This window comes from Fringilla coelebs (assembly GCF_963513975.1).
Source record: "Fringilla coelebs genome assembly, chromosome: 3".
Taxonomy (NCBI): Eukaryota; Metazoa; Chordata; class Aves; order Passeriformes; family Fringillidae; genus Fringilla; species Fringilla coelebs.
Genome location: NC_140030.1, coordinates 99,672,210 through 99,685,743, shown reverse-complemented (window position 1 = coordinate 99,685,743; position 13,534 = coordinate 99,672,210). Strand labels below are relative to the sequence as shown.

The following is a 13,534-nucleotide window of genomic DNA, read 5'->3' as shown; positions in this document are numbered from 1 at the left end:
ACTACTAAAGAAACACTTGTTCTTGTAGGAGAATTTGGCAGAAAGGAAACCCCTGTTGGTTCTGTGCTGAAGCTGTGAGACAAACATGATATAATCTTTAGAATTTTCTTGCAGTGAAATCCACTGGATAAATAAAAATTATGGGGGACAGCAATTGGGCATGTCCCTTATGCAATGCTCTGCTCCCAATAATTTGGTTATGAAAACTCTCATTTATACATATATGGCTATATTACTATACCTCTGTGCTCTCCAAAGAACAGAACAAGTGTATTTAAACAAATTATTTTCCTGCCCTAGCATTTTAACCAACATGTTTAAAAAATAAATTCTAGTGTGAAGTAGAAACAAATAAAACCCTGTGAAGTGAAATTAATTTCTAAGAACAAATTATCAATTCCCATCCTGCCAAAGTCTAATCATACATCCATTTGATAGATATATATATAGTCAATGTTTCAATTTTCCTTGTCATGACAGATGTTTTTTAAGGTTTTGTCCTAGTAAAAATGTTAGACACGCTTACACTCATGCAGCTTTTATTACAATCTTTCAAAACTTCAATTTGTCCTTATGTTGAAGTTAGATTAGATAAAATCACAATTTATTTCCAACTTGGTAACACGAAGTCCAGCAAGGTTTGACTACAGTTGGCTATAACTGTCCAAAAAACCTGCTGGCAAAAGTGAAGGTTGAAACCCAGGAGCTACCAAACTGTGATGTAAGCAACAACGAAGCAAAATTACATAAATGCTCTAAAAAGCTCAGTTCTAAATAACTGAATGGATATCAACTCATGGAGAAGAGTAAAACACCCCCAGTCTTTCAGTGTTATGTGCTACAAGAGGGATGGTGCAGTCAGGGCGCAAATCCACTTTATGCCTATGTATTAATTTTCTGGTAATGGCATAAATCACACCAGTTACAGAGCTAGAATAGAAATCAATGAAAACCTCTCCAGTGCTTCATGACAAGACATTTATATATATGAAATGTTCTGCTAATGGGTATGCTTTGCTTTACATCTATGAAACTAGTTAAAAACCAATGTTAAACCAATGTTATGGATTTTCAGTACTGAAAATCAGATCTCTTTGCTATCACTAGGGCATGACAGAATCACAGATAGTAGGTAAATGTAGTATCATTTCCATTACTTCTATTGTTTCTTCCATTGTGCTTCCTCCTTCTTTCATTTTACAGCAAAACATTCTTTCTCATTACTCTCCTCAGAACCCTGAGATTGGGGAAATCTTAAAGTGTATTTTAACAAATTTTTGTTACAATAACTTAATGCGGTTGGTCCATAGGTTAAAGTTCATTCTCGAGGAACTTTTAGAGTCTAAACTGAAAAGTTTAATCAGAGAATTTACACACTATTATTGCCATGCAAGGTTAGTATTTCATCCATCTCCCTTTAAAAATGCTTTGGATTAGAACTGAGGTTTTTTAAAAATTAGTTCTTAGAGTTTGCCAGGAAGTACAAGCAGGCACTTAAAGAAAACAGGGCAGTGGTGGAGTCACCACCCCTAGAGGTATTAAAGATGTGTAGATTTAGGACTCAAGGGCAAATTTTAGTGATCAACTTTGGAGCATTAGGTTAACAGCTGGACTCACTCTTAAGCATCTTCTCAGCCCTAAATGATTCTATGATTCTGTGCTATCTTTCATCAAAAATATTCCATAAAAGAGAAAATATTTATGTGCTCAAATTGAAACCACTATTGCAATTTGCTACATTCTGTATAGTCTGTGCAAAGACTGTTCCATGATAATAAGATTTAGGGCCTGTTACACCTAAGCTTGCCTAGTTTAGCTCATATTTTGGTGGATGGGAGCAGTCCAGTCAGAAGCACGAATGAATATAAAGCAAATAGGGAAGATTGCAAACTTGGCTTCAACAGGGATACACAGTGATCCAACTCCAACAGGAACAGCCCATAAATGCTAAGGAATAAAAGCCAATGTAAGAGGCATAATTTACACAAGGCACTACATCATTCCATCAAACAGATATTAAGTTAGGGAAAGAAATTCACAATGATGAAACACATCGTAAATTTTTCAGATTGAAGTACTGTGATGGGAAAAATAAAATGAGAAGAGCTAGCTCCAGAGCCTAAACAGTCACAAGGTGTTCCTAAATAAAATATGAAAACATGACTTCATACCTATTGGAAGAATAAGGCAGAAACATTGTAGTTGAATGTAGTCTGAGTAAAATGTTTGGGTACCTGCTTATTCTCCATACTGGGAAGGAGGGGCCACTTAATTTCTCTGTTATGGAGAAATTCACTGTGAGGATTTTGATAGGAAGGATTATGTATTTTATATGCCAAAAATTGCTCTCCACTGAGCAAGAAAGGCATAAGCAGCAGAGGATACTCAAGGGAAGACTTAGCCCTTCCCTTCTCCAATAGCAACGTGCTCTAATATGTATTTGAGATAGTTTTTATTAAGCAAAGACTTAAGTACAGGTTCATGACTTACAGACTTTAGTACAACTTAAGCATCTACTTAAGTAGATCCCTTTATCCTCAGAAGCCTGAGCTCTTGACTCCTCATTCATGCAGCTCAGCTGCTTATCAGCTCTTCTACCTAAAAAGATACCTGTGGAGCAAAGCCAGGATTTGCTCTATCTGATTAAAATTGGAAGAGAAGGAAAATATGCCTGTAAAAAATATTGCTGCAAACTGTTTTCCCTTAGAGAGCCTAACTGACAAAGGAATATGCAAAAGGAGAAGAGAATTGCAAAGCACTTCTTGTTCAAGCAGGTTCCCAGGGTTTTTCCCCACCTCTTCATTCCAGATTGCTTTCTTAGCCACCCCACCATAATTACTGTGTTGCATGCCTTATTACAGATGAAGTTATTGTTGTTACACGTTACTGTTTCACAATAATCAATGCATTTGTACTTCTAGCTCCAAATATCTAAAACCACACAACACATTAATGGTTGTGATCAAAAGCAACCAAAAGAATTTAATATGAGGGCAGCGCTCCTCTTAGTAACTGGGGATGGGTGCTGGCTTCTCATGTATTCTAGACAGAATGTCTTGGTTTTGATATCAAATGTGCTACGTCACCATGTGCCTTGCTAAATCAGTTTGCTCATGGGCATTGTAGCTGACAGAACAAGCAAGAAAATATTGCTGTGGAGCTCAATTCAGAATCCAGTTCTAAGTATGTCGACGATGGCAAGAGAAAAACTCTTTATACACATATGTAAATTGCAACACAAATACAACTAAATGAAATCAAAACAATTTAGCAAAGTATACATAAATCTTTTTCATTAGCAGGTAACAGATATGATTCATAGCTAGTGCTTGGCTTTTATACAATAAACTGTATAACAATGTTGGCATGTGCTTAATTCAACATCATAATGCAAATGTAAAACTAAAAAAAATTTGGAAATCAAATGTTTCAACTAGATCTCATTTATTTTTATTGCTTTATATTGTAAACCAAACCTTAAGCAATGGCATCGTTTCATAGGAAGATTTCATGATTTTGTGGCAAAACTTAAAAGCATCCAAAGAATTAGAGAAGAAGACAAAGACAAGAAGCAGCCAGATCTGAGCTGAGTAAACTCCACAATACCGATAAAATTAATTCCTTAGGTTATTACTCCTTGGCAGGGAAAGCTGAGGAGCACAGTGGCATCTTATTGTAAAGACTTCTTGTCTTCTTCCTGTCATCCTTCTTTTATGGTCTATTTATTTTCCTTTGACATCAGCTAACTGAAGATTACAGGATTATTTCAGCAACTCAACACAGGTCATCACAGTTGGGGATCAGAAGTACCATACAGAAATGGTGTGGGTTCAGACCCTATTGGAACAGAGCTAAAGAGAAGACCTCAGTCCTTTAGGACTCAACTAAGCTCTTTTAAATATGAGAGCAAGTTCCTTGTCAAAAATCCCTGTATTGTCTAGGTTATGTTTACATGAACTGGCACATCATCTATTACAGAAGCTATAAGAAGTGGTGGAATGTATACTTAGGACTGCAAAAATAAAGGTCATTGGCGTTTTTTTGGCAATGGAGAAGGAAGTAAATACAAAACTTCTATCGCACACACACACACAAAAAAAAAAGTAATAGGATAAATTTTGATGCATAAAATTAAATATTAACAGAAGTAGAAAACCAGACCAGCACTATGCTCATTCTTGGCAAACTCATACAGAAAAGCCAACTTTGAGAAACACACTCATGCAATGGAGAAGATAATCTGCAGGCAAAACAACTGGATTTCTCATTGGGGCATATGCATGAAGTCTAATTGGCTATTTGCACATGAACAGTTAACATGACTGCACACTTATTTTTAGCAGATACATGTTTAAAATTACAGCCCCCAATTTTTGCCTGTGGGCCACTTCTAAGATGGAAGTGCTGGAGGAAGAGTGAGGGATTAGGAATAGTGGTATATTGTATATTTAAGCTACAGAAGGCACACTGGCAGCAGCCCTATGCTTGTTTTGCATGAAATCTGAGAGAAATCACACTACTCTTTAAAGCATAGTCTTGTTTTCATTACATCCCCTTTCAGTTTTCATTCCATTTGTCTTGCTCAAGGTACAGCAGCCACTGAGTTTCTGGATGGCACATTGTTATTACGATACAAAGTGAACTGCCTCTGGTTCAGCTACAGGTATGGCTGATTCAAATATAAATAACATTTAATCAAAAATGGGAAAATGTGGCTGTTGAATTAAATATTTTAATTTCTATAAAGTTTATTTGACCATGTATTGCTACTAAAAACAAAGGAAAAACAGATACTATAATTAAAACCATATGCTCAAATTTAGTCCCAAACATTGAAATTATGAAAATCAGGGTAATTTCCTAAATGTTCTTCATACTGTTTGTCTGACACATTGCTTTAATTCTCCAAAGTTAATGCAAATATGGACTCTTCCCACTAGCTCTGGTATTCATCCAAAAAAGGCTGTGAATACAGCAGTGTTATGCCACAGATGACACCATTGCATGGTAAGTGCTCTCTGCTGAAACAGTTAATTAGTATTCTACTTAGAATTAAAAAATAAATATACAACATCTTCTCCAGAAGCTTCAGAACATTTGCATCAAAGAGGGACAGTTCAATTATTGCTGCCAAATGCTCAGAGACAGATGAGCAGCAGAAAAACAAACCATCTGACATCAAAATTGATAGAAGACAGCTTTTCTGTTCTAGACTCTTCCAAATGATTAATTTTTCTCTATTTTATTTTCATTTGTTGGAGGTCTTTTATTTTCAGGAAGACAGAAAGTGGAATAACACAATTGTTTTGGCAAAGCACTCTAACCCTTGTTGGAGATTTCAATAATCAGTCACTATTAAGCAAAAACATTTTGTTTTGTGATTGAGAAACCAAAAGCAGAATTTAAGGACAGAGACATTACTATTATTTTTATCTATAACTTTCACTCTGTTTATGTTATAACCTGCACCTCACTTACACTCTGGCCTTAGAAGCCATCTGAAAAACACCCCAATTCCTCAATTTATTAAACTACACCTTTACATGGTTCAATACCTAATACACTAAGATGAAAACACCCATCTCTTTTATTTCCCAGCTTGTAAAAGAAGTAAGTTACATTGTATTTGTCTCATTCACTTTGATGTAAGCCTGAAATAACTTAGATGATGTGAAGTCAAAAAATAAAGAAGAGTTTTATACAGAACTGATAGTCAGCCAAAGGTGTTATATTGTGCAGGCAGGACAACACACCCTGGCAAGAAGTTTACTTTTCCAAAATATGTACTGCACACACTGCAGGTGGATGCTGATGAATGGGAGGGGAAGGAAAATGGTAAAGGGAGAATGGACAAGGAAAGCAAATGAAGAGACAGCAAACTGGGATGCAAATGAATACACTCACAGCTAATTGACTTGGTGTTTCTTAACCAAATTCCTTTCCTAATCAGAACAATAATAACAGGAAAAAATGATTCCCCCAAATTAGCAATTAATATTCAAATCAGCTCTAGAAGATTAACATTCACAGAAGTATACTATGTAATTTGTATGTGAATGATATACATTTACTAGCAGTAAGATCTGATAGGCAAATGGAGCTTAGACAATCATATTTTTATTATTGATACGAAAAGACTACATACCATTTGGCATGTCAAACATTTAAAAATTTTGCTATTCTTAAAGGCATTTCTGGAATTTTAGCCGTACAGTGTTTGGATATTTAACAACCATTCTGCTGACACAGATTTGGAACTACTTGAATAAGAAGAAAAAATTATGAGTCTGAAAAAGCAGAAAAGTTAGAAGACAAAGTTCCTTTTTTGAAACAGTAATATTGACAAGTATTCCCCACGCCAAAGCAGTTTCAAATATGATCCATTTCCTCATGAAGGTTGTATAAACATACAAAATTCACTAAATATGTTTTTCAGAAGAAGCACATGATTATGAAGCACTTCATGTTCAGCTCTCCTCCCTGCCCTGCTGTTCTTAGTGAGAGTGCGAAAATGGGTTTCTTGTACACAAAATGTGAAACCCATATAGCCAGAGATAAAACTATATGTGTGCCACATGTCACAATCTCTTTTATTCCATAACTTGATTAATGATCTTGTTGGTTTAGAGTTATAACTTCCCTTCCGTATTACACAAGCATAAAGTAAAAAGATTTTATTCCATAACTTGATTAATGATCTTGTTGGTTTAGCATTATAACTTCCCTTCCATATTACACAAGAATAAAGTAAAAAGATTTGTGACAGGTAAATAGATAATTAAGACATAAAAATAATGTAACACAGATTCCAGACCTCTCTGGAATATATTTTAATACATAACTGCTCCCTCAGCCTGCTATTTTGAGGTACAGGATGCTTTCAGTTTCCCCAAACAATAATAGTAATAGTAACAATAACAATAATTAACAATAATAATAGTAATCATCACCATCATCATCTCACAGAATCAGGGTCTTTTAATGTAATTTCTTTGTGTTGATAAACCCCAGGCTTTTTATTTGAAGGATGTTTTTCAGGGTAGAAATTTAAATAAGCTAAATTTACTCAACAAGGACCCACATATTAAAAAAACTCCAGTTATTTTCTGTGTCAACATTTTAACACTACTGCTCCCATCACTGAATGGCTGTTCAGCACCACCAGCTGAACACTGCAAGATATTTTGATGACACTGTACCTGACAGGTATGTTTGTTCTTCCACTTGCTCAGCACACATGGACTGTTCTGCATTAAGTCCTAAAGGACAACAGAAAACAGAGAATGGAGTTGGCAGCACACATTGTCACTATCAGTTAACAGACTTCTGATTTTCCAGTTAACAGATGAAAAATGCCACACAAAGATGCAGCTGTTTTAGAAGAGCCCATCAGACAAAAGCACATTTATCATCACTGGGAGAGTTGAATCTTTCTGAAAATTAAAGCTGCTGAAAGAGGTTTGAAGACCAGATGAGATGTTGCTGTGCTTGAACCTTTCTGAACCATACCTCCACCTCCTTGAGTGCATCTCGCAGTCTGTCCGCTCGCCTGGTTTTCAGGATCCAAGGATAATCTCGAGCTGCCAAATAAAAGTGAGGGACAAAAATAAAGATGGTAGAGAAATGTGTATATGTAAGTGACTGTATACATATAAAATGTGTGCATGCAAACACACATTCATATGTGTCATTTTAAAAAGTTCTATGAGTTGAACTTCCTTTTTTGTTTAAACATAAATCCAAGATTTCTAGGAGTAGCCTTACATGTAAAACTTACCTACAGCTGGACGGAAATGGCCATGGTTTCTACTGTCAAAGGATCTGTTTATGGAAGGCTCAATCACAGGAACAATTGGCATGCTCTATCCACAATGAGCATGGTTTCCCCATGGCAATTGTGTGCAAAGCTTGCCCAGTGCTAGGTACTTGCAGTGAAAAAGTATCTGCTGTTCAGTATATTAACTCAATTTCAAGTTTCAAGCATCCTAAATAGATTCTATTCTTCTGAACTAACATTTCATTGCCTAATTTCAAAAAGCAGGCACTAACATGTCTGCAAAATATATACGTATGAATATATGCATATATAGAAATATTAAGAATAGGCAAATGTGAATGCCATAACTTATGGAGTCTAGTTATTTATAGGATTTTCTTGCAAATTTGGTCTGAAGAATCTGCCAAGTCAAGCAAAGAAAAAGCTGCATGACTGCTGAAGTCCTTTAACAAATTTATTAGTGTTCAGCACATCATTGTGAAAATCCTGGCCTGATACATTAATTCAAGCAACCAGGAGGCAAAGCTTCCCCTGGAGTTGCCAATAACTGGCTTGTTTCATGGTTGAGAATCAGGCTCTAATAACTTGTGAAATTTCTTCATTTAAAAGTGAGCAGTTTTCTGCTCATAAGTGTACAATAAAACCATGAGAAACTAGAACACATTGTTTATAATCTATTCCTATTTAAAGGAAACCTGATGAAAAGTTTTGAGCTCCAAGCTGTCAGTTTGTATGCCAACTTCCAAACTGAATGACTTAGCAGTTGTGCTTAAACCTCCCTGCAAAAAGCAGCTTACAATAGAAGTGCTATACAGTGAAAAAATGAAGGATTTCATACACCAACAAAAGAGGACACCAGCATACAACTTCTCTTTGTGTTTCATTGGACTGAAGCCAGCATTGGTGGAACTGTTATGATAATATTAATTAGCCATGTAAGATCGCATTTTCAATGGGTGCTTTCATAAATACTGGAATATTCATCCACATATGCAAAACAGGAAATTGCCCGTACAGATACCAAACTATCTGTACAAATCAACAGCTGTGAATAAAGTTTCCCAGTGATCCTCTTTGCAAAATGTGCTGTGCAGGCTCTGTGCCAGGGGTACCCCTGCATTCCCAGGGAAAAGGTGCAGCAGTTTGAGTTCCTATTGCCCATCACACGTGTAAAAGGCACCACTGGGGCTGCTGGTGACAAGGGTTATCTGGGCCTGCTCCTCCTTTCACACATGCAGCCCTGTGGGACACCATTAAACTGAGCACATGTGATGCAAACCTGTGAGGCTCCTCCCTGCCTAGAGCTCTCCCTCACCTCCCCACCTTCCCAGACTGGCACTGACCCGGCCTGACACAGCATCCTCTGCAGCAGGTGTGGATTTGCCACATGGCTGCACCTTCACAGCCATCCCCAGCGGGGCTTCAGCCTGCTCCAAACACACCTTGCAGTGATGGGAAGAACTAATCATTCCAGAACACATTTTGCCTTCATATGCATGCACAATTCCATGGGAATTTTCATTTGGATAAGCTAACAGCATAGACATGTCTTTGTGAAGTTGTCTAAAAAATCAATTAGATTTTTCAGAGTTGTCATATAATAATGTTTGAACATTAATGAATGCTCTGAGCAATGCAGGAGTTGTAAAACTTGAGCTAAAGGAAAGTTGTACTAACATAAACATCATCAACTGTCACAGTACTGCTGTGCGATAGCATGAACTGAAATTGCTTTTAACCAGATAATGCAGTTACAGTGTAAGTGTTTCAAAGCTAAAACCATTCCATAAAGGCAGCTGTTTATTAGTCTGGAATTATTATTAGTTATCATTATTAGTCTATTTGGCTGGAAGTATTTTAGTTACAATTTCCAGTTTTAAGCCAGTTGGCGTTGCAAGGCCAGAGATGATTGGGAAAATGCTTAATGCTCATCTGCTAAGTAAATTTCATAAGGAAAAATATGGATTATTTTTGTGATTCCTTTTGACAATGGACTGGAAAAGCAATGCACGCTGCCATGCTTAATGACAGGAAAAAAAAAACAGACTGCAAATATACCAGGAAGGAAAATTACAAATTTTCAATTGTTTTGTGCTGTGTAGTTCTGTGACCATCAGTCTTAGATGACATGTGCAGAAAGTTACATTGGAAGCATTCTGAGGTTATTTTAATGCTCTTCCAGGGGCATAACCAATCCAAATTTGCCATTTGATCTTACAGTAAGAAGAAACTCAGAAAATATCCTCACATTCTGCTAGCTTTTGCATCTCTTCTAAGTAACTGTACTTCATCTGTGATGCTGAAGGAAAGAGGATGAAAAGATGAATTAATCCTTACAACTGCTGTCAGCAAATGTTAATATTAGCGAGAAGAGCAGCACAGTTGGATAAAACACAGAAATTTCCAAACCAATCAAGGCAGCCCCGGTGCTTTCAGCCTGTAAGGCAGATAGCTTGAACTGGCAGTGAAAGGAAAGCCGACACGGCCGCACCGGTGGGCTGGCACTGCCCAGCCCCAGCCCCGCCAGGCAGGAGCGTCCGTCGGTCCGTCAGCCCCAGTGAGACAGCGCTAGGACGGGCCGAAAGGGGGGAACTCCAGCCCCACAGCCCCTTCGGCCCGTGGGGAAACTTGTAGGATCAGTAGGATTAATGAGATCAAGGCAATGGATTGCACGCCCTGGAATGGCCACTCCAGAGGGCAGGCAGAGATGCCCTCTGCGGGGATCCCAGCGATCACCTGGCCGTGCCCTGCGCTCCACACAGCACAAAATATCTTAAACCCCGTAAGAATTCAGAGTGTGAAATCTCACAGAGGTCTTTTAGTTGCATAACGGTTGGTTTTATGTAAATTTTTTTTCCTTTTTTTTTCCCTTCTGTGGTTTAAAAAGTTTTTTTATATTCCTACATAAGTTTGGAGAGAGAAACTCTTTCTGTGTTTCCTTACTCCATAGAAATACAGAGGTATATGCTTACAAGAAATTTGAAGCTGCATTTTTAAGAGCAAGCAGTTGGTGTCAAATACCAAACATGCTGAAGTTTTGTTCAGTTTCAGTTATAGCTGTTTATATTTTACCTGACTGTTTCTTGTCACAGTACTGGTGGATCCCAATGTCTTCATCTGTACAATTAAATGTAAATACATTAAATTATTACTAGAAACAGAACACAACTTAGAAAGCAAGGTCAGCACCTCAATTTTTGCCTGCTAAAGCAGTGTTTGGTGTTAAAATACAAGTACAGTATATAGCCTGAATACCATTGGGAATTTCAAGAACCAGCAGAGAAGGCATGAAGAAGGATGTGACAAGCCCTTCCATTTATTTGGAGCTGTCATTTCCCTTACATACACTTTGATTCCCTTCTAGCTGCACACATGCAAAAGTACTTTACCACCTTCTTAATCAGCATATTTTTTGTTCTTTCCCAAGGAAAAGTAAGGATCATGGTAAGAAATGTATTTTGGAAAAACTTAAAAATGTTTTCTGATGACTGACACAGCTGAGCTAAAGACAACGGGTTGAAATTTTTTTCTAAGATTCGTGAACTTATAAAGCTGCTCTTTCAAAGGATCCAATATTTTTAATCTACAGGTATTATCATCTAGCTGCTTCTTGTGGCACAGAAATCTGGATATTTCAGCTGCATAGGGACTGCAACCCCACCAGTCAGTTCCTGATGTGGCTGACAGGTGAACACTTAGGGGTGCCATGGCAAGCTCCATTGGGCATGTCTAAGTACACCATTATGTTGTATTGTTTTAAAATAATTAATTTTTCACTGCATCTGTGTCCTCCTAAAGTCAGAGAGGCATATTCCATGGGGAGAAATTCCTTACATGGAAAAAAATGTAGGAAGGAACTGAAAAAGGAGGCAGGTTTTAAACCAAGATATCATCCTCCCTTTTGCCTCAGAATTTTTGAATGAGGTACCTAGGCAATGAATAAATGGAAGCAAGAAGGTCAAAAGTGTAAAATAGGCATGGTACTCCACAGCAGAGCTTTAATTACAATAAATCACAACTCTGCTTTCACTTAAACCATGAGATTTTTCTTTGAAATACAGCTTTTGAGTTTTAGATGTTATTGTTGTCATAGAACAGTTCTCACACAAAGATGGGATGTTGAGGCACACTGAGTCAATATTGGAGTAATAACATTCAGCTGAATATCAATTGATTATTCAAAATAATATTTCAATAAAATTATTGTATGGTACAATTGACAGGATGTGTCATAAATAATCTTTTGATATTGTCCCCTTTTAAACCAGTGAGTTTTTTTAGAATTATATTTTAGGAATAGCAAGGCAAGACAAATGAAGGTAATGATTTAGTCATATGTCTTTTGGAACAATCAATTAATAAGACAAATGTATCCTTGCAAGTATGAAATTTCAAGGAATCATGCAAAATACCCAGAACATCCAGTAATCTTTTTTTTTCACATTGAGTAAAAATCACAATGCCTCTGCAGTGCATTTGACTGTGGATCATTCACCCAAACTAGCCATTAAATGAAGCTCACAGTTGAGTAGGCCACAGCTTCCTGAGAAGGGAAATACATCCAATCAAATATAATCTTAATATTTTTTACTTGAAAGGATGTTCCAGTTCCATGACAAGAAAAGCAAAGAAGTTGACCAAATTCAAACTCTGTATTGCTAATTTTCTTTCTCCTAAGTATTAAAAAAACCCTCATTTAAGTATTCAGAATTTTACATTAGTTTAATATCCATCAACAAGCTTTGATGATTTGTTTTAGTAAGAGATAACAGCTTACCTCTAATATGTAAGTTGGTCTTCAAAGACCACAGAAACATCTCAGTCAGGCAGAAGGACATCTGGTGATATATGGAGCCTTAGCACTAGCAAAAGAAGGAAAGGAACTGCATGAGACAATATTTTACCCTTCATCAACACTGAAATGAAAATTATTTTGGAACCTAAGTGCTGGAAGAAGCTAGCACTCATGATATTTTGTTACATATAAGCTATAGTTTTAAATTGCAATTAAAATAAATAATGATTGGGAAAGAATAGGATAAGTAACATAATATATACATACACATCAAACACAATTCTTTAAATGTACAACTGCTCTCACTAAAGCAAATAACTTTGTGCTTGATGTTTCTAATATACACATTGTCACCTACTCTTACTGTATGGTTATTACCTTGACATATGCAAAACTGAATCCACTACTTAAATATGTGGTTTAGATATGAGAATTTGACCTTCAGGCCAAATTTTTAAAATTCTGTACATTGGGAAGAGTCAGTATATTAAAGAAACCGTTTTGAACACAGTATTTGCAGGCATTAGTTATAGTGTCAAAACAAATGATGTCTTTCTAAATGAAGACACCCCAAATCACTTAAAATATAGCAATTAGAACTGACAAAACAACAGATGTGAAGCATATAGAATATATGTTGAGGTATTATGTTGTAATTAAATGCTTGCAACGTTTTTTTTGAACAATCCCTCTGAATGCTCCCAGTGGAGGACATGCTGTGTTCCAAAGGAGCATTGGGAATTTTCCTAGACACAGTAACCAGCAGACTGCCCTGAATGATTTCTTGCAGTGCTGTAGTCATAAATGGGCCAATTACTTTCACTTCTGCTAAACCTGGGCACCCACTGAAAACTGGACTGAGAAGAAGTGTTCACACAATGCAGTAACCTTTAGAACCACTGCTAGTTTGGTATATACTAGCAATATACAATAGTATATTTTACCATTTATTTTTTTAGGTA

At 36.7% G+C, this 13,534-nt stretch overlaps 1 protein-coding gene across 1 annotated transcript in view; it reads right to left on the bottom strand.

Annotated features, from left to right (window-relative positions):
- Nucleotides 1–12,615, bottom strand: part of WDPCP (WD repeat containing planar cell polarity effector) — a gene marked incomplete at both ends in the record, with an annotated part of 101,980 nt that extends 89,365 nt beyond the window's left edge. Inside the window, 5 exons of the mRNA XM_084201938.1 lie at nucleotides 7,200–7,259; nucleotides 7,510–7,580; nucleotides 10,026–10,076; nucleotides 10,850–10,894; nucleotides 12,555–12,615. Of these exons, the coding sequence (XP_084058064.1) occupies nucleotides 7,200–7,259; nucleotides 7,510–7,580; nucleotides 10,026–10,076; nucleotides 10,850–10,894; nucleotides 12,555–12,615 (288 nt within the window). The remainder of the gene's footprint in view (nucleotides 1–7,199; nucleotides 7,260–7,509; nucleotides 7,581–10,025; nucleotides 10,077–10,849; nucleotides 10,895–12,554) is intronic.
- Nucleotides 12,616–13,534: the final 919 nt, after the last annotated feature.